This window comes from Brachyhypopomus gauderio, chromosome 5 (genome assembly GCF_052324685.1).
Source record: "Brachyhypopomus gauderio isolate BG-103 chromosome 5, BGAUD_0.2, whole genome shotgun sequence".
Lineage (NCBI taxonomy): Eukaryota > Metazoa > Chordata > Actinopteri > Gymnotiformes > Hypopomidae > Brachyhypopomus > Brachyhypopomus gauderio.
The window spans coordinates 20,417,763-20,436,327 of NC_135215.1; the positions used below are offsets into that span (position 1 = coordinate 20,417,763).

Consider the following 18,565-nt stretch of genomic DNA (forward strand, 5'->3'; position numbering starts at 1 on the left):
TTATCTTTATAAGGATAGTTTATGAATGTCAGTTAAACATTTTTATTGGAAAAAAAATAAAACAAAATGCAAGCATGTTATTCACAGTATGCCCTTTATTCAGATCTCAAAATACCCCTTTCAGAGGTATAAAAAAAAGAAAATGTGTGTATGGAGGGTAGAGGATGTTCAACCTTTGACAGGGGAAAAACAAAAACATGCTCCCTAAGTAAACAGAGTCCTAAACACCGCACATGCAGATATACAGGAGAGGATTACGCAAGCTGGTACAACTACTACTACCTTTTTGTGTTTGCTAGCTACACAAATCAGTTAACTGATGTTACGCTTAGTACCTCAGAATGATCATGATTCCTTTTAAACTCCCAGGGAATGTTCAAGGTACCTAAGAACACCAAGGGCATCAAATATTGCTGAATAGCTGTTGTGTTTTTTTGCATTTAAGAACCTTCCCTTAACTTTCCTCTAGAACATCAAAAAGCCAAAACCGGAAAAACATAAAATAAAGGAGCATAAATTGGTAAACAAACATTTTAAATGAAAGCAAATAAATACACCAAAAGGTTGTGGGTGGGCAACACTCTGAACATATAAAAAAGAAATGTCATAGACGACCCTGCATACTGTACAACCACTCATTTTACATTTGCAACAGACAGTTAAAATGGTATGATCAGCAGAAAAAATGCATGTTTTTTGGTAATTGTACAAAAAACCCTGTAAATCACAAGCCTACATGACTGAATAATGCAGTGTAATTTAGTGTAGATTTTAAGCCACTGCTGCATGTGTATAGACAATACTGACTAAGCCGACTAAAACATTCATTTAAAATGTTCAGAAAACTTTCAAATATCAGTTGAGGTTTAGTTCCTACTCTATATTCAGTTTCATTTGACTGATTTGCATTCCCATCCCAATAGAATTACAAGTATATATTAGAAGAACGACTGTCAAATGTACAACTGAAAATGAAGGCTGCTTCCAGGTAATGGTGGCATTGTGTCACACTATCATTAAAGCAGATCTTACCATCCATCCCAAGATGAGCCTGAGGAAGGTACATTTCCGCACTATTAAAAGCTTTTTAATTTTTATTTTAAATGGCAGGAAAATACTCTTAAGCCAAGCACCCCAATACAAGAAAGAACCATCTGGCTGCACCGTCACCATAGATATGATGAGTCAACTTGAATTATAGGTCCACTCCCACTGATGCACTCTGTAGTCTTTGTCTAGTAGTGTCAGACCAGGGATTCTGCCTGTGCCTGTGTACAAGCTTTTGTTCTTCTAAAAAAAAACTGCTAAATACTTATATTTATATATATTTATATATATTACAAATTGTGCAAAATTAGTTCTAAGTACATTCCTTCAACAGTTTTGCGCACTGACCACTCATTCATTTTCTGAAATGGAGTGCAATGTTAGATATGAAGACACACTCAGAAGAACAGACAAGGACCGAGGGTAATCACAAAAAGGAAAAAATACTCACATAAAACACATAAAAGTGGGAAATACAGAGGCAGTGGAAGACAGAGCAGCTTGTGTAGATGTGCGGCGGTGGCCGCCACAGGCTTATTTCAGCTCTGGGATGAGCTGTGACCAGCTGATGTTGGCCATGCCCAGGTCTTCGTCCTCCAGACAGGAAAAGCTGATGTCCACAAGGACCTTACTGAGGCTTTCATTCATGATGTCCAGCACCAGACCTTCTGTGAGGGAGCGGTTAGAGGCGCCAGTGGCTGGGCCCCCCACCTGAAGCTCACGGGAACAGGCGGGCGAAGGACGGAGCGGAGATGGCCAGCCGGAGGTGAGCAGCTCCCGGGGGGAGCTGAAGAGCGGGAGCTCCTTGAATGGCGTGCTGCTGAGATTGAAGGAGATGTGCTCTGAGCTCTGCGGGGTGAGCTGTGGACCACCAGGCGTATGGATGGGGCTGACGTCCAACACCCTGCGGCTGCTTTTACGCAGAGGGGTGACCTTCCAGGGCTCCAGCGCTGCAGGTGGCTTGCTGGGCGTGGAGGACGCTGGATGGCTTCTCTTGATGGGAGTTTTAAAGGAGTAATGCGGCATGGAGCTGTCGGGACAGGGTTCCGGCTCTGCATCCCGCGTGTCCTGGAAAGCAGAGGTTTCTGAGGCCACGCCCGAGTCAAAGAAAGTGCTGTCGGGGAAAAGTAGGACGGGCTCTTCACTGGAGGGCAGGACAAGACGCTGTTTACGGCGGGAGCTGCTGGCCTCCCTCTGTCGGGCAGCTGGAGGTGGGGCCCTCGAAGTTTCACTGCTGAGAGTTGCACTCACAGGCTCCTCCGGGGGCGCCTTGCACTCCGGGACTGAAATGATATCTTTCCGCAGAACCTTAAAAAAACAACAAAAAAAACACACCCCATATGGCGAACAGTGTAATTACAACACCCAGATTCTTTCTGGACCTCACAAACAATCACGATATGAGAAGGCTTTACCTTGGGGGCTATGCGGACCTGCTTTCCACCCCCACTGGGGGTGGGAGTGGAAGAGGTGGAGCTGTGAGAGGTGGGCAGAGGCAGGGGTGTGGAGGACGGCAGGAATAGCGAGGGAGCCAGAGGAAGCTGGATGGGCACCAGATAGGAGTCTGTACGAGGCAGCAAAGGCTTCATCTTCCTCTCTGCAAACAGGAGTGAAATCAGAGAAACCCCATCCAAACCATGTAGTCTTACATATCCACAGGCTACTAATTGTATTACAGAAATTAACAGCAAACATTTTAATACTGATTTCATAGTTAACAAATCATTAATACATCAATTACGGTGTTTTAACAATCTCAACAATCTATACCGGTGTCATGCAGTATATCATTTAATAGTGTTTACTGACATGCACGACTTGCTTTGACTGGACTGTAAACACAACTTGAAAATCTGCACCCGAGTTTTTTTATGCGTATTTCAAGCGCACATTCAGTTAAAGCTTAATGAATCTGCATAAGTGCTTGATCTCATTAGAAATCAGGTGTCCTTACAATGGCAAATGGCCATTGTCAAATGGCCCTTAAAGCTTGTGATGCGAAGAGAATGGCGATAGACCCACCATTTCCCTCCACCCACCTGTGCTTCCAGCTAGTACAGGTTTCTTCAGATCGAGCAGACCGCGTCTCTGATGCTGTGGAGACAAAGCGTATTTAATCCCTCTACCGCACGCAGAACTTTCCCCTCTTTACACAGCAGCCACAGCAACAGACAGCATTTCTCAACCCAGGTCCACCAATCCACATTTTTGCTCCATCCCAGCTCCCACTACACCAATACCAGGTATCATCATACTTGGTTCAGGTATGTTTGTGATCAAGCAAAAATGTGGCCTGTCTTTTGAGATACAAAAGGCTGGGTTGCCAAACACTGGTGTACAGATCAAAATGCTTCCTGCTCTTAGCCTGAACCTCTTCAGCACTCCTGAAATAAAAACAGTGTGATCTTGGATATGGCGAAGGGCAATCACGTAGCCTCCCTGTCTGACTGCGGTGAGACAAAGTGTAGACGGACTGACGTTATAAAAAGTTCTTACTTGTTGGTAACAGACCTGCATGGTCTGAGGATAAGGGGGGCCACCTGGGTCAACCACAGGCTGCGGGGATGGGAGGCAGGATTAAGTCAAGAAAGGTACCACAATTACAAATGTGTGCGAGTGTGTGAAATCTAAGCAGTGAGAATGTCTAGGGACATGCTTACTTTATAAACTTGCTCTAAAGTAAGACAGCGATTCGCCTCTGGTCGAATGGTCCAGTATGAGATCTTGCCATCTGTTGTCGTCTCCCGGACAAACATATCATGCAGGGAGAGGTTATGGCGAATGGAATTCTAATGAGAAAAAGTAATACAACATTGCAGGTAAATTATGACAAATTATATTAATTTAAATCATCACATTATCAGTCACTCCAGCCAAAAGGAGGACAGAGGACTGAACAGTGTTCTGGCTGCTATAGATTCTGCGTTACCTTCCAACCTGGTTTGGCCACATTTCGAAAATAGGGAAAATGGTCCTCTATCCAGTTATAGATTTCCTTCAGGGTCATCCTCTTGTTCTTCTTGCTGTTGATGGCAAACTGAATCATGGCCATGTAGGAGTAAGGTGGTCTTTCCAACAACGGTTCCTTAGCTGCACCCTCCTCATTTTCTGTGAGTGTCGACTAAAAGAGAAAGCAACAAATGTATTTAAGGCGATGGATATAAAATATAACTTGAGACCTATAAGAAAATTGAGAAAAGAAACCATCGTGAGATGAGTAAAAAATATGTCTTCTGGTAAGTGTTCTATACTTTGGAGAACATTATTATTATTAAAGTCAAGCTGCACAACAATTGTGTGTTCTTTTAGTGAAGCTACACCTTGAGATGATACATACATCCTGAGGCTGATCTGAGCCACCTTGATTTTCCTTATTGGACGTTCCCTTTGTTGGCTCAGGGTCAAAGACATCTGTGCTCATTTTCCCCAACCACTGCATGTTTGTCAGACTGTCATCTAATGGACTGCAATCTTCCATTTTCACTGACAAAATGAGACAATTTAATTAGTTTGATTAAATAATGCATGGCCAGTCAATACAAACCACAGAATGGACGTATTGGAAATAAGCAAAAATAAATACATAAATCAATAAAGTTGTAATACATTATTGAGCATTTAAACAGTTATCAATACATGCCTGATTTTGTGGGTGTCAATTGCGTGGAATTCATCATACTGTCCATTGTTTCAAATCTCTCATTTCCAGCCTCCAAGGAGGCACTACATGTATTGGTTCCATCCTCCTGACTTCTCTCACCACTGAGCAAGATGAACTTGTTTGGCCCCTGCAGGCCACGTTCCTTCCCTTTGGCAGTCAGTGCAGATATAACGCTCTGGAGATCTGCAGTCTTTGGTATGACCACCACTTGTGTATCGGGCATAGTGGGATGGTCCATAATGCAAATGCCATCGGGAAAGGCCTGAGCTGTCTGTGCTGGGGCAGCTTTAGTCCCATCACCTTCATTACTCTGAAAAGGCAGTTTCCTCCTCTTGAGGATAATAGGTCTCCTTGGACTCTCTCTCATTCTGTATCACGGTGCTTGAGTTGTGGTTATTGGCTGTATGAATAAAGGAAACACATTTAACAAGACAAATACGTAACACGATTAAAGGAATACCGACATTTCTATCCAATAATATCTAGCTAGGTGAGTTAAACAAGACGTCTGAATCTTTCAATCGATGTCCGTTAGTTAGATTGATATGAAACGGAATGCAAGGTACCAGTAGACGGCTTAAGATGAACTAGTGAGCTAGGTAAATATCTTACGTTATTTAACACACGACGCCGTATTATGATCGTAGCTAGCCGAGCTGCCCGTCGATGAAGAGATGTTAAAATCTGTTTTGAATGTCATCTAGTCGTGTGACGCGCGTTCTTCTAGAACACGTGTCCGTTAGTGTGACCCACCTAACCCACCTTGATTGAATCAGTGTACCTAGAGAGCCAGCTCACCGGATCAGCCGGTCGCATGCACGTTAGCCAGTTAGTGGATGTTCTGGGGTTACCGAACTGGTGAGCATCACTCTCTTAACTTGCCCAATAAAGACGATCAACCAGCTAACATTTCTCCATCTAGTACGCCTGCTGCTGTCCGTTACATTTGGCTTGGTAATAGTACACATATAGACCCACTCCACGTGCAACGAAAACAGATGTGCAAGTAAATTGGAGTAGAAATCATTCACTGTAACTCCGCCGACATAAACGTGCCAATCTCGCTAACGTTAGCTAGCTAGCTAACCTCATATGTGGTTGTAACAGAAGCACAAAGGGCGCTAGCTGGCTAGCGAGTAGCATTTGATCTACTATTGAGCTAGGCAAACGCTTGCAGAGACAATCTGACCACAGCAGGAGCCACTTATTAACTATTTAAAAAATACTACGACAAGCAAACCTTCATATTATTTCAGTCTTTCAGTTTATCACATGTCCTTGTCTTGCCGTTCTCAATTTTGGAGAATCGCGATGACCAAAGCCACTTTCGTTTCCTATAAACACCAAGGCAGTCAGACAGATTTGAATTTTGGCGCAGTCCTGCTGATGTCAGTCACGTGATCACTGTCTAACCAATAGATTTGACACGACATGTGTCGCGGCTGCGTGAGGAACCAATCAGCGGACATGCGGAAGTACATCCCGGGACGTGATAGCAAACGTGAAAATGAATTACAAACGGGAAATAAGGCTATACGATTTAGACAGTTGTTTGTGTATAAGAAACAGGTTAATAGATATGATACGCACCTATATTGAATGTGTGACAATCACAGAAATAGGCACAGGCAGTCACTCAAATTAAAGTCAGTCGTTTACATTTTACGGTGGTTCTAACCGTCTTGTACTGGTTGCTTGACTAAACATGTTTTAACTCACTTAGGTTTTTCACCATTTTGGAAACAGGATTATGACCTTTGATGCCTCGCAGTTCACGTAAAAGGAATTTACTGAATTCGCAAAAATCTCAGCTGCTCTTTGTAGAACAACCCAGAAATGGACCAAGACACGACTATGGACCACAGTTACGAAGTGCGATTAATCCGAGGTCCTTTGTACCACAACAGTCACGGCCAGCCGTTACGGTTTCTTCCTGGGTAATTATATAGTTGGGCAACAACTTTTTATTCTGTGACCATGGTTTACTTGAGTCAAAGTCTGGACTCTTTATATGTTATACTAAGAACAACAAAACGACTATGCAAATCACAAAAAAGTTACGATATATGTTTATCTTCTAAAAATCATGGGTTCAAGGTTTTGCAAATATAATGTGCTTATATCCCCTGCAGGTGTCTCCACAGTTTGAAACCACAACAGTCATACAAGGTAAAAAAGGGAGGAAAAAGAATCTGCTCTCCACAAACACATCTTCACATCTGTCTTTGCCTGCAGTTAAAAAAACAACCGCCTGCAAATACCCTGCTTTGTCATTTGAAGCAAGCAAGCTAGTTCCACAGAGATGTCCCAAGACACTACACAACGAAAGGACTACCATGTGTGGTGCAGGCACTCCAGAAATAAGACCTGCTCGAGGTGACCATGCTAAAGCACTTTTTTCAGACAAGCAGGATGAGGTGTCTGCAAAGACTTCAATACCAACTCCTTCTTTTAGCACAAGGGGAGAGAAATCGGGAGATACAGCAATCAAGTTTGGGTCCTCAGAGGTTTTGAAAACCCCAGGTGGTTTTACAGGTAGGAAACGGAGGACCTTGGGGCTTGTTCACGCCCCTTGTTCAAAAGGGTGCGGTACATCTTTGACTCCTCCTCAAGTAGATACTCCAGAAATGCCACATGGAGACTGCTCTCCTTCACCTAACATTTTCCAGCTGCTCTTTTCCATAAACCAACCAAAAACTCCTCCAAGAAGTCAGGACTTGGACTTGTTGGTGAAAGACACACCGGAGAGAGACTATGGTTTAAAGGTGACATGGAGAAGGAGAAAAACACTAATGAAATTACTCAGAGATCGAGGTCAACTCCTTGGCAGTGAGGCAATTATCACCAATCAATGGTCATAGATGACAAAATTAAAAAGAAAACTGTATTTTTTTTGTTTCTATGTAGATGGATTGCTTTTTGAAAGAGATGATTTGTGCAAAATATCTAAAATAATTTGTGTTCATTTCATGGATGAAAGTAAACTATAGAAGTATTATGAACTATGCTACAAAGCAAATGTCTTTTCCCTTTCCTGTGTTCTCCACTGCCAAACTGCAAATTTTAGAATATGGGCATTATAGAAAGAATCCTCTGCAAAACTCTGCAAATACCTAAGTGTACAATATGATTGTTTACCATAATTTCTATTTGCATACCTGTGACCATTTAGCAATTTTAATTGATAGCTTCAATAATTGGATTTAAACAGCTACATTTGGATAGATTACTGGTGAAATGTCCTATCCTTGAATTCACTTGGTCTCAGAATGGTATAACGTATTTAATGTAATAAGACACCAACCGTCTAATACACACTTATTGTGAATAATTATTAATTTTAATCATGCTGTAACAAGGGCTCCGTCCGAAATGCCGTACTTCCCTCCTATTCAGTAGGCCAAAGCAGTACGAGATAAAGGGTAGTGTGTCCGAATGCACAGTAGGAATTGAGCGAAAAGTACCCGGATGGCCTACTGAATCGGGCGCCATTTTGAAGTGTCCATAGCACGCTGTCCTATCCCATAATTCAACAGGAGCAGCGGAGGCGTTCTGAGCAGAGAAAAAAGGTAGCGAGTCGGCTGTTTAAAAATGTAAGTTACAACCAGAGACCGTATGGTTAAGTGTATATGCAAAAATACTGAAATTCAATTCAATACCATTTTAAAGACATTCTAAAAATATTTAATAACTCATCACTTTAAGTTGTAATCAGCAACAGATCTTTAACTTACAAAATTATTGTAATTTGCTATTAAATCTTTAAAACACAACCATACAACAGAACAGATACAGTATGAAGAAACAAAGGTCAAAAGAATTAATTGAACCAGGGCTTGAAAATATAACTGGTCATGACAAGAAACAAGTAACTAAGATCTTAGCTATTCATCACCTAGGGCAACTTGTGAATAATAAATAACAATAAACAACTCTGAGGTTTTCTTTATTTATAGATCGATATACATTATCTCATAAACACTGTGACGGTGCTTATGTGACATTTTTGTAATCTGTAACAGCTTGAGTGTTACGTTCGTTTATGTATAAATGGAGCATCTGTAGCCGCATGTGTGGTATGTTCGTTATTTCACAATAAACGAGCACCTTCAGAGCGTCAACAGCGTCTGTGTCCGAGCTCCCCGCATCGCGGCTATCCCGAGGCACTCACTCACTCCGGGTACGAAGCGGTACATCTTCTCAAGACGTTGGACTTGATCAGTTGGGTCATTAATGATCCTATTACAATTTTAATTGTCTCTAGACGCTTTAGCCTACAGGCGGGGAAGAAAATAAATACATTCAGCATACTTTTTGTTTAGGCAAAGCTAAAATATCACTGAAAATTCAGTACACCCAAAATGGCGATGAAGGCTTTTAAATACTTTCTAAGGGCCTTCATTTTTTCAATACTGATTTAGAAACTTTTAATACTTTTTAAGACCCCGCGGATACACTGTACAATCACAAAAATAAAAACTACGATAGTGATGATATTTGAAACATTACGTCAACTTTAGACACGTTTGCTTTCTGTGATTTAAAGACTTGACCAACTTTATTTGGTTTAGGGACTTGTTGGTCGAATTATTTTATGTTAAAATCTGCCTAATTGTCAACGCAGGGGGGATTCACCTCACCTTGGCAGTGAAACAAGCAAAAACCCAAGCAAAACCCTTGCAAATATAAATATATCTAGTTTTGGGATTATTAAGGCTAAATGGAAGTTAATGGTTATTGTAACTCTGTTGTAACCAAACGAGGTAAATGTCGCGAAAATATAAAACATATGGAATGGCGCTATGAATAGCGGTCTTTAACTGCGGTGGTGTGACGTCATATGCCATATCACATGACACAGGTAAAATGGCGGACCTAGTATGTCCGAGGTTATGAAAACTGCCAATTCGCCTACTGAAAGATTACACTGCTTTAAGGGTTGAGCAGAAAAAACGCAGTGAAACCTAGTGCCTCGTGCATTTCGGATTCAGCCAAGGCGATTTAGCTTGTTTGTTTTCCCACAATTATTTGAACCGGAAGTACAACGCAAGTAGTAACTGGATGAACAGCGGTGCTTTGCTTGAAACCAGAAAATCGTATTGCGGCAATTTAGTTAGTCGTTCATGTTGTCCACTCGCCTGCAGCACTTACAAAGTAACGGCGAAGTATTCACGAAGCGTGTGGTAATAGCTGCATAATCCAATCTGTCAACATAAACTTAATGTGCTATGCGGAGCGGTTCCTTAGCTCCAGGTCGCCTCTGCAGTCCCCCAGTATGTTCGCTTACGCATCGAGCAGGACTGGTGGACATTGCCATCGAACATTTAATGGTCAGAAAAGATTTTCACTCCGCGTTTGACACATGCGAGAAGGGACTGAACAGTTTAGCTTCTGACGAGCAGGATGAGACATGGTGGGTGAACTGAGTTTAACCCCGCTTTTGTTAGATGTTGTAAATCTGACCACAGCCTCCCTCAACTATTAGCTGTTAAGTCCTTATTATATTCTTAATATTCTACAGAATATACTCCTAGCGTACTCTGGAGGGTAAGAATACAACTATAACGTTAGCTACAACTGCTGGCGTTCCGAGTAGTCCTTGGTCAACATCAAGATCGAAACACAATCTTAGTTCATAACTCACAATGGCATGCCTAATGTTCAGAAGCCCATGCTCAAATTCAGACATTGATCAATAGAAGCTTATCCTTGTCACTGAACGCAGTGTGAGGATTACAGTGTAATACTATAACTTCACCTTAATATGTTTATTTCCATAGTTCCAGACATGGGGATTTGAAAGCAGCGCTTTGCATAGTTGGCATTCAGGCTTTGGCTGAGCTGAACCAGTGGCAGGATGTCTTCACTTGGGTCTTGAAACACTATAGTGAAACGGAGAAAATTCCTGCGAAGATCATGCAGATGTGGTAAACTGTGTATCCAACTCATTATGCCTTTCAGTTGGTTGCTTTGCTGCCAAGTCAGACTAACATCTGAGCAACTTGGTTATGCCATTAGGTCAAATTCCCATCATAGGCAGCAGTAACACTGTCATGAAAATGTCACAGTAAAATACAATTGAGGCTGTAACTCCCACTGCAAATATAAGTAACCCGTGGGCCCTGCTGAGTCAGTCATTAGTTAATAAGATTAATTGATCACGAGCAGTAAAAACTGAAATAAACAATAAAGTAAGCAGCATTCTGATGTAAGGGATAGACAAGTAATCCTCATCCTCATAATATGTCTAGGTGATTTAACTAACATCCTAATACAAACATCTGTAATTACCATCACAGCATTCTTCTGTACACCAAAGTGGCTGAACAAGCAACAGTGCAGGAGGCAGTCCGCTCATGGCTTCACTGTTCCAGCAACATGGGCCAGGCCGGGTTCAGCAGTGTGGCAGAGCTCTATGTCCTGCACGTTCTGCTGCCACTGGGCAGAACCGCTGAGGCAGTGGAGCTGCTGGAGGATGAGGTAGGACAGGTTGCCTTCACCCAGGACCAGAGACACACTGCGCTGACCATTGTGAAGAGTCATGATGCCGAACCGGAGCCACTTTCCCATCCAAACACTCACCCCGACCCAGTGGAGGCAGAGACAGCTCCTAAGCCTCAAGGTATGGCTTGAGTGGCATTCATTTGAGCAGAATACATGAAGCTATTTCTAATGCTTAGCCATTCTATTGGATCTTCTGCTAATTTATTCCATCTGTAACTCAGTAGGTTAGTGCACCATCTGTGCTGAGAGCTGCTATTTTTGGGGTGAATTCATAGTCAGTAGCTATTTATGGTTGCAACTTACAGGTTCATTGGTTCGGAGGTTGAATGCTGTTCTGAGGTTGTTGTACAGAAGTCTTTCGATAGCCACCACCAGTGTCAGCTCCAATTCTCTGCACAGAGCTCTTTTGCTCCTGTTCATGATCTACCTGCTACTCATACGCATGGACCCAGGTAAGGGGTCATAGGCACCCAATTCCCAGCTGTCTCATGAAGAATCAAGAGTCCTATCAGTATTTGATCAATATGATGAGCAGGCCTTTCTTTGTCTTGAGTCTAAAAATGTATTTTCTAAACTGAGCCCTTTATCCACAGCGTTGCCTTCAGCTTTTCCGTGGATCCATCAGCTGTACAGACTCTTCCAGCAGATGTGGAATGCCATGTTTGGACCATACTACAGGGTTTTTTCCTAAGGGGTTTGCACACAGTCTAGTGACTGTTCACACATGTCACACATGTCTCTAGAGGTAAAATGTCTCTAGAGGTTAAATGTAAATCGTATTATGTTATTAAGATTCTCTGGTTTCAGTGGAAATCTAGGCAATTAAATGTCTGTTTAACTCGTGATCTCTTGACTCGTAATGAAATTGAACCATATTAATAAAACTCATGGACCATGATCAGCACATTCTGCGGCCTAAAAATAAAATATGCATATTTTACAAATTTTAACAGTGCAATAAATAAAAGGTTGCTTTTAAAAGTTTACGGCTTTAATTCTGAAATCGACTAGTGTTATGTTTCCGGGCAGAAAACAACGCCGTTCCAAAAGAAAAGCGCTTGAGCGTGATATATCTAAAATAATTTTCGAGTGTTACGTCACTCAAAGGGAAACCAACGAATGAAATGAAAGTGAAAGCTAAAAGCTTTCGTTACTATACGAATGTTGTTTACATCCGTTTCATTCGATACTTTGTCGATAGTTGGATCGTCTACGCAGGTCAGATTTTGAATTTTCCATTGCCACTAATTCACGGTTGCATACCGTTCGCGGTTGCATACGGTACAGTTAGTAAACTGCTAAAAAACCGGGAAGAGGGAAAATGGCAAACTGAGAAGTCTGAATATTCCTTTGGATGTCATAAATATACCTCTAGTGTTTTTACTCCAGTAATAGATTAGTCTAGTGGCTTTGCTCAACTATTTTTTAAATGCCAGCCATCTCATAAAGATACATGAAATTAATTATACACATCTTTATTTGAGACTGGTCAGGTCATTTAAAAGCAGTTTACACGGGTTTTCTCTTGTTTGAAATATAATTCTGTACTACAGCCTTTAGCACTTTTTCTCTGGGTTCTACGTTTATATAGGTCATTTAATGTTTGTTTTTTGTCTTAGAATTACAAGCAAGAATGAACGCTAAAGCATAGCAAATTTTACTTCTAGATTATGAATTATGCGTGTAAAAATTTTCGCTATGTGATATTTAGGCCCCATCAAATAAACTTCCCCCTACTGGTTCACTGTTGTGAACTGGAGTTACTGGAGTGTCCATGAATCGTAGAATGCTGGGTAAGTTACTCCTGATGCATTTATGTTACAAAGATCATTTGTAGATTTGTAATTTGTAGATTAAAATGTGGGCGGGTGGATTGATGGTTAGTGTTTTCAGCAAGATGTAAAACGGCGATAGTTAAAAACTGAATTAGTTTATTTGAACTGTAGTTAAGTAGTCGTTCTGATTTACAGGCATGAGGGGGCTTTTAAACTGCGGTCTGTCGTGCTGCGTAAATGCTCTTCTTCAGTCCTTCTCAGCCACTACAGAATTGCTGGACTTGCTGATCAGGTAAATAATGTGTTCCAGATGCTTTCTGGTCCTAAAATAATCATTTAGATTTGCTCATTATGACAAGTTGTTCTCTTGTAGCATTATCTGGGTGCTGGATCACTGGCAGAATCATAAAATAAAAATGTAATGTTGAATTATAAGCCAGTAAATGACCTTCCGAATAGGCTTTTCTGAGAGTATCATGATGTGTTTTTAGATGGCAGCCTTCTGATGGACCTGAAGATAAACTCAGTGTTCCTCTGCAGCTTAAGAAGGTGCTGTGTGCCATGAGAGAACAGCGGGAGCCCGTTCCACATCTCCACTTCCTCGACTGCCTCCACCATAACCAAGTTTGCCGTACGCAGTCTGCTATACATAATATTTACATACCATTTACAGGTCCAACACCAATTTCATTTCCATTGAATTGATTGTCATTAAGATAATGTCTTCAAGATTTAGGATTACACATTTTTACTGATTAATCAGTTAGAAGTTCCTATAGATTAAATGTCTTTAGCTACAATACGTTCTTTGAAGTACTTTTGAAATTCAGACTGCCAACAAAGTTTTAAACACCAGGCAACAGCCAATAATTCAGTTTAAACTGTTGTCATTTACTTCTTAATGTCTGTTGGTAAAGAAGGTAAAAAATTATTAGAGGAATACTTCAGCATTACTTCTTAGAAAACGTGTTTTATTTAGCATTCAGTGCATAATACTCAATTTTATAATTAAAGCCAGTACAAAAATGATGCCATATCTCCATATTCCACAGACGCAGAGCTTGTGAAATGTGTCAAGTGAAGCTATATTGTGGTTATGGATTTTCAAAGAAAGATGTATTGTGCTGTAGGGTACACTGAGCATGATGTTGACGAAGTGTTCCACTCCATTCTCAACCTCATTCAGAAGCAGATGTCTGACCAAGACCTGGTAGATTGAAAGAATAATTTTCTGCTTTGTTTTACTATACTGTAAAAGATTAGGATGACCCAGGTCTCAGTCCAGATCTTGGGGGTTCCCAGCTACTACAAGTTTTTGTTCTGTTTCACTCCTCATACCCATGAACCAGTTTATCCAGGTGTTGCAGAGCTGGCTAATGAAGATTAAAAAAAAAACCTGATCTGGCTGGCAGCCTCAGAACTGGATAGACAACCTCTGGGAAAGCCATTTAATTATGTATAAAATTAATGGCAGTATATACTTTTCTTTCTGGATGAAACTGTTTATGCAAGTTAGTGGTTTGCCATGAAAAGGTTTTTTTACTCCCAGGCTGCAGAGATCAAAAATCTATTCAAGATCAAAATGGAAGGACACATCCAGTGCTCAGTGTGCACATACACACATGGCGTCCCAACCTACTTCCTGAGCCTTCCGCTGCATATCCGCGAGGATAGGAACACCTTAGTAAGGAAATGTTCCTTATTCACCATGATGCATGAATGGATTGCATGCAATCATTTGATGTAAACCTTCCGCTTTGTTGGACCTTTTTAGCAAGGTCAAGGCACAATTTACCATTGTACACATGAGCTGCAATACTGATCATTGAGTTCTGTTTCGCTGATTCGCTGCCTTAATTCTATCACTCAAGGGAACATGAAAAGCACAGTTAATGATCGACTGATGTTTTGATTTCCCAGGAAGACTGTCTCTGCTCTTTCTTCGCGAGGCAGACATTAGAAGACAGTGAATCGTTCTACTGTGAGAGGTGTGATGATAAGACACGATCATCTCAGGTGAATAGTTTAAATGTGGCATTTTCTCAAGGTTTGACAGAATTGTTGGAAATAGCAGTGAAACTAACTGAATAAGAAGCAGAAAAATTCATTTCCATTTCGTACACAGGCGTTCAAGCTTGTTTCGCTGCCATCCATCCTGTGTATTCATCTGAAGAGATTCAGAAATTCTAGAGGCTATACCCACAAGCTTTTCTGTGAAGTCAGTTTCCCAAATTGTATTAACATAGTTGACATGTTGCCTAAAGAACATCCAGAAATGGTATGTTTTACTAAATAATTTCTAAGTTTCTAGATACATTTCTGAATAAGTCACGTGAAATGGGTTTTGTGATGTCTTGTGAAGATAAGTTTTAAATGGTGACTGTGTGTCTTTAGCCTGAGGGTAGGTACAGACTGTATGCCGTCATAGTTCATTCTGGGACTGCAGTGCTCGGGCACTACACAGTCTTTATCAGCCCCTTGGATGGCAAATGGTATTATGCAAATGACAGCCACGTGTTTGAAGTGAGTACTCATCTAAGGAACTGGTTGGCTAATTAACCTGTTTTCATCTACCAGTTATTACATCATGTGTGAAAGCTCATCACGACTTTGAACATGAATACTTTTGTCTGTATATTTTCAGTCCAACTGGGAGCATGTTCAGAAAACATATGGAGGCAGCACAGGGTACGTTTGCAAATTTCAGCCAAAACGTTTTTCACAGTGTATAAGTACAAGTAATTGCCTTAAATTTAACACTGATGTTTTAACTGAGTTTTGTATGTTTGTCGGCTTGCTGTTCATACTAAATTTGTGGTTTTGCTGCGTTTCAGAGCTGGTACTGCATACATGCTTCTATACAGGAGATATAGCTCAGATATAGAACAGAGCTGCTCAGAATGAAGCTCAAGTCACCTTCAAATCTCCCATCTTTCATGAGGCTAAGGAAAGGAATGTTCCCATGGGGCACACTGTACAGCACACTATAATAATAATAATATATAATACTATAATAATGTCATATGATAGTTGTAATATACCTAGTGCTGGGCGATATCAATATGTTTCACAATAAATCTTTCCTTGTTGACGATTGAAAAGCTTGGGCAGTAGAATTCAATAAACATTTGTTTCCATTTCCTGCTTTAAGCGCCGCCAATGGAACCAATTTTGTAGCACACTATCAGGCTGCATGCTGAACGCGCTGTAAATATGCAAAGCAAATTCATCAAAATGAGGATGCGTGCTCTACATTTCTGATGCAGCCACAACACAAGGGATGTTTTTTCTGGACGAATGCTTTAACCGAGGCACTCTTAAGTTTTTAGCCATAAACAACTATTGTGTTATACATTATGTTTTTCATTATGTTGAACGGGACTTAAGTAGTAATGCTCTTTAGATGTAGCAGCTGTGTTAATTAAACTAGCTACCTATTTAGATAGAAACTATGCTGTGTTGAATGGGATTTTAAACCTTAGTTTCTGTCTAAATACCTAGCTAGTTTGCTACATTTAAAGAGTTTAGTTTACACGTGAAATAAAGTGATAAGCGATTTCATCACGGGTAAGAAAAATAATGCAGTGTTTCAAAACGATTCCACAAAATAGACTAAACATAACCTGGTAAGATGAAGGGAATAACACTGTAGGTTTTAAACTAGAAACAAGAGTTGTGTTATACAGTATATCATTATGTAATGTAGATTGCTAGGTAATTAAGCCTGAAAAAGTGTATGCCTTAGTTTCCGTCTAAATACATCCGACACCCCTCGTTTGCACCTACACATGCCTACACATCCAGATAAGTCACCAAAATAATAAAAAAAAGACATTTACCAGACATTTCAGTCCTGTGAGTTACGGTGATTATAATGTTGTTCATTGAGCACTCTTGTTTTGCTATGATGAGCAATAAAAGATTACGCCTTATTTATGCACACAAACAACGGAAATTGCGAATCATCTGTAGCGTCTTTGTCTGTGCAAACAATGACTGAACAAATTTATAATGTTGTTTATGAACCCTGGAGGCTATGATCTATGTCAGAAGATGATATCAAAATCTTTTCACTGTGTAACAAACTCTTGTGAATAACAATCTGCAGGTTGTAGCCAGAAAAAAACAAAAACAAAACTTGGGTTATAGTTGGGTTATAGTTGTGTTCATTTCTCACTTAAAGTATAAAGGACATAGTGACTTGATTTATATCATGATGTATATCGATATCGACTAATTTGAAAAAAGGTTAAGATTTTTTCCCATATCGCCTAGCTCTAAATAGTGTTAAAAGGTTGTTTAAAGTTTAAATTAGTGGGGGAGGATGTACATATAACAATGGACTGATTTACTTTGTGTGTATATAAAAGTATGCTGAGTACATAAGGGTACATATGGGGTAGGTTGCTTTTGATTTGTTTAATTATTGAAGTGTTGGATTATATTTGCATGTTACAGTTTCTCAATCGCTAAAACCTTGCTCAATTTTCTTAAAACATTAAAACCTCAAGTAACTTTTAAAAAACCTTTGATTCCTGCTAAATTAAACTTTTGCCTTAAAACATATTTACCAGTGCTCAAAAATGCTCTTAAACAGGGCTGGACTGGGACAAAAAATTGGCCCTGGCATTTTTGGTTAAGGCCGGCCCCTCATAATTAGCGGAGCACAACCGACTTGTAATTTATGTATGTGGGGTCCCTGCTGGAAAAAACAGCTTAAACCAGCTTGGATTTTAAGCTGGTCAAGATGGTCTAAAGTTGGTTTGGCTAGTTGACCATATTTGTCAAGCTGGTTAGAGCTGGTACACCAGTGTGACTCAGCTTGGCATAGCTGGTTGACCAGGTAGGTCAGCTGGTAAGGCTGGTAGACCAGCTTCATTCAGCTGGTATGACCTGAATGGCCAGCAGATCAGTTGCTATGTAACTGGTAGACCAGATTGAGGCAGCTTTTCATTTTGGGATGTTCAAGATGCATGCTTAAATTACAAAGCTTTTATTTATCATTTATAAGTTTTAAAATCTGTAATTTTACTTGCTTGAGTGCTTTTTAAAACATGTTGAACCACAGCATAGAGGATACAAATACAAACTACTATGCAGCCTTTCAACACACCTTTAACCTAAATATCTAAAATGCTATGATAGCCTAAAATAGACCCTTGCTGCTCATCCAGCACTTCTCAGACTTGACCATTTGCTATTTTATCAGAATAAGGGCGCGTGGCTGCCAGATTTTGGGAAGTATGCAAATACCAATTAATATTGATACTAATGAATCGCCATTGCTCATTATTCTCATGTAATAAAGTCCCTGGCTGTGTTCGAAATAGCCTACTACATACTACTGGCGTACTGATCGAGCCCCAAGTCAGTATGCCTTATGCGACCAAAAATTTTCCAGTACGCGAAACATACCCGGATGACCTACTACTTCCGCAAAATATCCCAGTACGCGAACAGAGCTATCTTCGTGGTGTACTGCATCCCATCATGCAACGCTACGTTCACGTGACCCCGTAGTATGCTTGGCTTTTGTCGCATACTGGAAACTGTACTGCATACTACTACGAGGACCAGT

At 40.6% G+C, this 18,565-nt stretch overlaps 4 protein-coding genes across 10 annotated transcripts; 3 read left to right on the forward strand and 1 right to left on the reverse strand.

Annotated features, from left to right (window-relative positions):
- Positions 1-77: 77 nt before the first annotated feature.
- foxm1 (forkhead box M1) lies at positions 78-6,138 on the reverse strand. Of its 4 annotated transcripts, none has more exons than XM_077006340.1 (9): positions 5,949-6,138; positions 4,688-5,108; positions 4,385-4,530; positions 3,977-4,168; positions 3,708-3,836; positions 3,544-3,603; positions 3,087-3,141; positions 2,463-2,644; positions 78-2,355 (listed from the first exon to the last, which is right to left on the reverse strand). In XM_077006340.1, exons 2-9 carry the CDS (start codon positions 5,073-5,075, stop codon positions 1,582-1,584), a joined length of 1,926 nt encoding a protein of 641 aa, XP_076862455.1. In that variant the 5' UTR covers positions 5,076-5,108; positions 5,949-6,138; the 3' UTR covers positions 78-1,581. The 4 variants fall into 4 exon arrangements, with proteins under 4 accessions (XP_076862455.1, XP_076862458.1, XP_076862457.1 ...); XM_077006343.1 differs by lacking the exon at positions 5,949-6,138 and adding an exon at positions 5,507-5,850; XM_077006342.1 differs by lacking the exon at positions 5,949-6,138 and adding an exon at positions 5,321-5,455.
- Positions 5,471-8,681, forward strand: rhno1 (RAD9-HUS1-RAD1 interacting nuclear orphan 1). Of its 3 annotated transcripts, none has more exons than XM_077006357.1 (3): positions 5,471-5,566; positions 6,432-6,645; positions 6,841-8,681. In XM_077006357.1, exons 2-3 carry the CDS (start codon positions 6,469-6,471, stop codon positions 7,567-7,569), a joined length of 906 nt encoding a protein of 301 aa, XP_076862472.1. In that variant the 5' UTR covers positions 5,471-5,566; positions 6,432-6,468; the 3' UTR covers positions 7,570-8,681. The 3 variants fall into 3 exon arrangements, with proteins under 3 accessions (XP_076862472.1, XP_076862471.1, XP_076862469.1); XM_077006356.1 differs by lacking the exon at positions 5,471-5,566 and adding an exon at positions 6,009-6,354; XM_077006354.1 differs by lacking the exon at positions 5,471-5,566 and having other exon boundaries at positions 6,010-6,645; positions 6,841-8,680.
- An 885-nt stretch (positions 8,682-9,566) lies between these two features.
- On the forward strand, positions 9,567-12,057 carry pex26 (peroxisomal biogenesis factor 26). The gene is made up of 5 exons (XM_077006358.1): positions 9,567-10,121; positions 10,489-10,635; positions 11,008-11,330; positions 11,518-11,664; positions 11,806-12,057. Exons 1-5 carry the CDS (start codon positions 9,937-9,939, stop codon positions 11,901-11,903), a joined length of 900 nt encoding a protein of 299 aa, XP_076862473.1. The 5' UTR covers positions 9,567-9,936; the 3' UTR covers positions 11,904-12,057.
- A 234-nt stretch (positions 12,058-12,291) lies between these two features.
- usp18 (ubiquitin specific peptidase 18) lies at positions 12,292-17,684 on the forward strand. Of its 2 annotated transcripts, XM_077006352.1 has the most exons (11): positions 12,292-12,430; positions 12,924-13,005; positions 13,183-13,279; positions 13,479-13,618; positions 14,118-14,197; positions 14,537-14,671; positions 14,908-15,003; positions 15,113-15,265; positions 15,382-15,510; positions 15,632-15,675; positions 15,822-17,683. In XM_077006352.1, exons 2-11 carry the CDS (start codon positions 12,987-12,989, stop codon positions 15,889-15,891), a joined length of 963 nt encoding a protein of 320 aa, XP_076862467.1. In that variant the 5' UTR covers positions 12,292-12,430; positions 12,924-12,986; the 3' UTR covers positions 15,892-17,683. The 2 variants fall into 2 exon arrangements, with proteins under 2 accessions (XP_076862467.1, XP_076862468.1); XM_077006353.1 differs by having other exon boundaries at positions 12,342-13,005; positions 15,822-17,684.
- The last annotated feature ends 881 nt before the right edge of the window (positions 17,685-18,565 follow it).

Coding starts and splice junctions, on each gene's coding strand:
- foxm1 (XM_077006340.1), bottom strand. CDS start 5,075: ATGAGAGAGAGTCCAAGGAGACCTATTATCCTCAAGAGGAGGAAACTG. Junction 3,142..3,543: donor TGCAGGTCTGTTACCAACAA/GTAAGAACTTTT, acceptor TTGTCTCCACAG/CATCAGAGACGCGGTCTGCT. Junction 2,356..2,462: donor AGGTCCGCATAGCCCCCAAG/GTAAAGCCTTCT, acceptor TGTTTTTTTAAG/GTTCTGCGGAAAGATATCAT.
- rhno1 (XM_077006357.1), top strand. CDS start 6,469: ATGCCTCGCAGTTCACGTAAAAGGAATTTACTGAATTCGCAAAAATCT. Junction 6,646..6,840: donor CCGTTACGGTTTCTTCCTGG/GTAATTATATAG, acceptor TATCCCCTGCAG/GTGTCTCCACAGTTTGAAAC.
- pex26 (XM_077006358.1), top strand. CDS start 9,937: ATGCGGAGCGGTTCCTTAGCTCCAGGTCGCCTCTGCAGTCCCCCAGTA. Junction 11,331..11,517: donor GACAGCTCCTAAGCCTCAAG/GTATGGCTTGAG, acceptor TGCAACTTACAG/GTTCATTGGTTCGGAGGTTG. Junction 11,665..11,805: donor ACTCATACGCATGGACCCAG/GTAAGGGGTCAT, acceptor CTTTATCCACAG/CGTTGCCTTCAGCTTTTCCG.
- usp18 (XM_077006352.1), top strand. Junction 13,619..14,117: donor CCACCATAACCAAGTTTGCC/GTACGCAGTCTG, acceptor ATTGTGCTGTAG/GGTACACTGAGCATGATGTT. Junction 14,198..14,536: donor AGATGTCTGACCAAGACCTG/GTAGATTGAAAG, acceptor TTTTACTCCCAG/GCTGCAGAGATCAAAAATCT.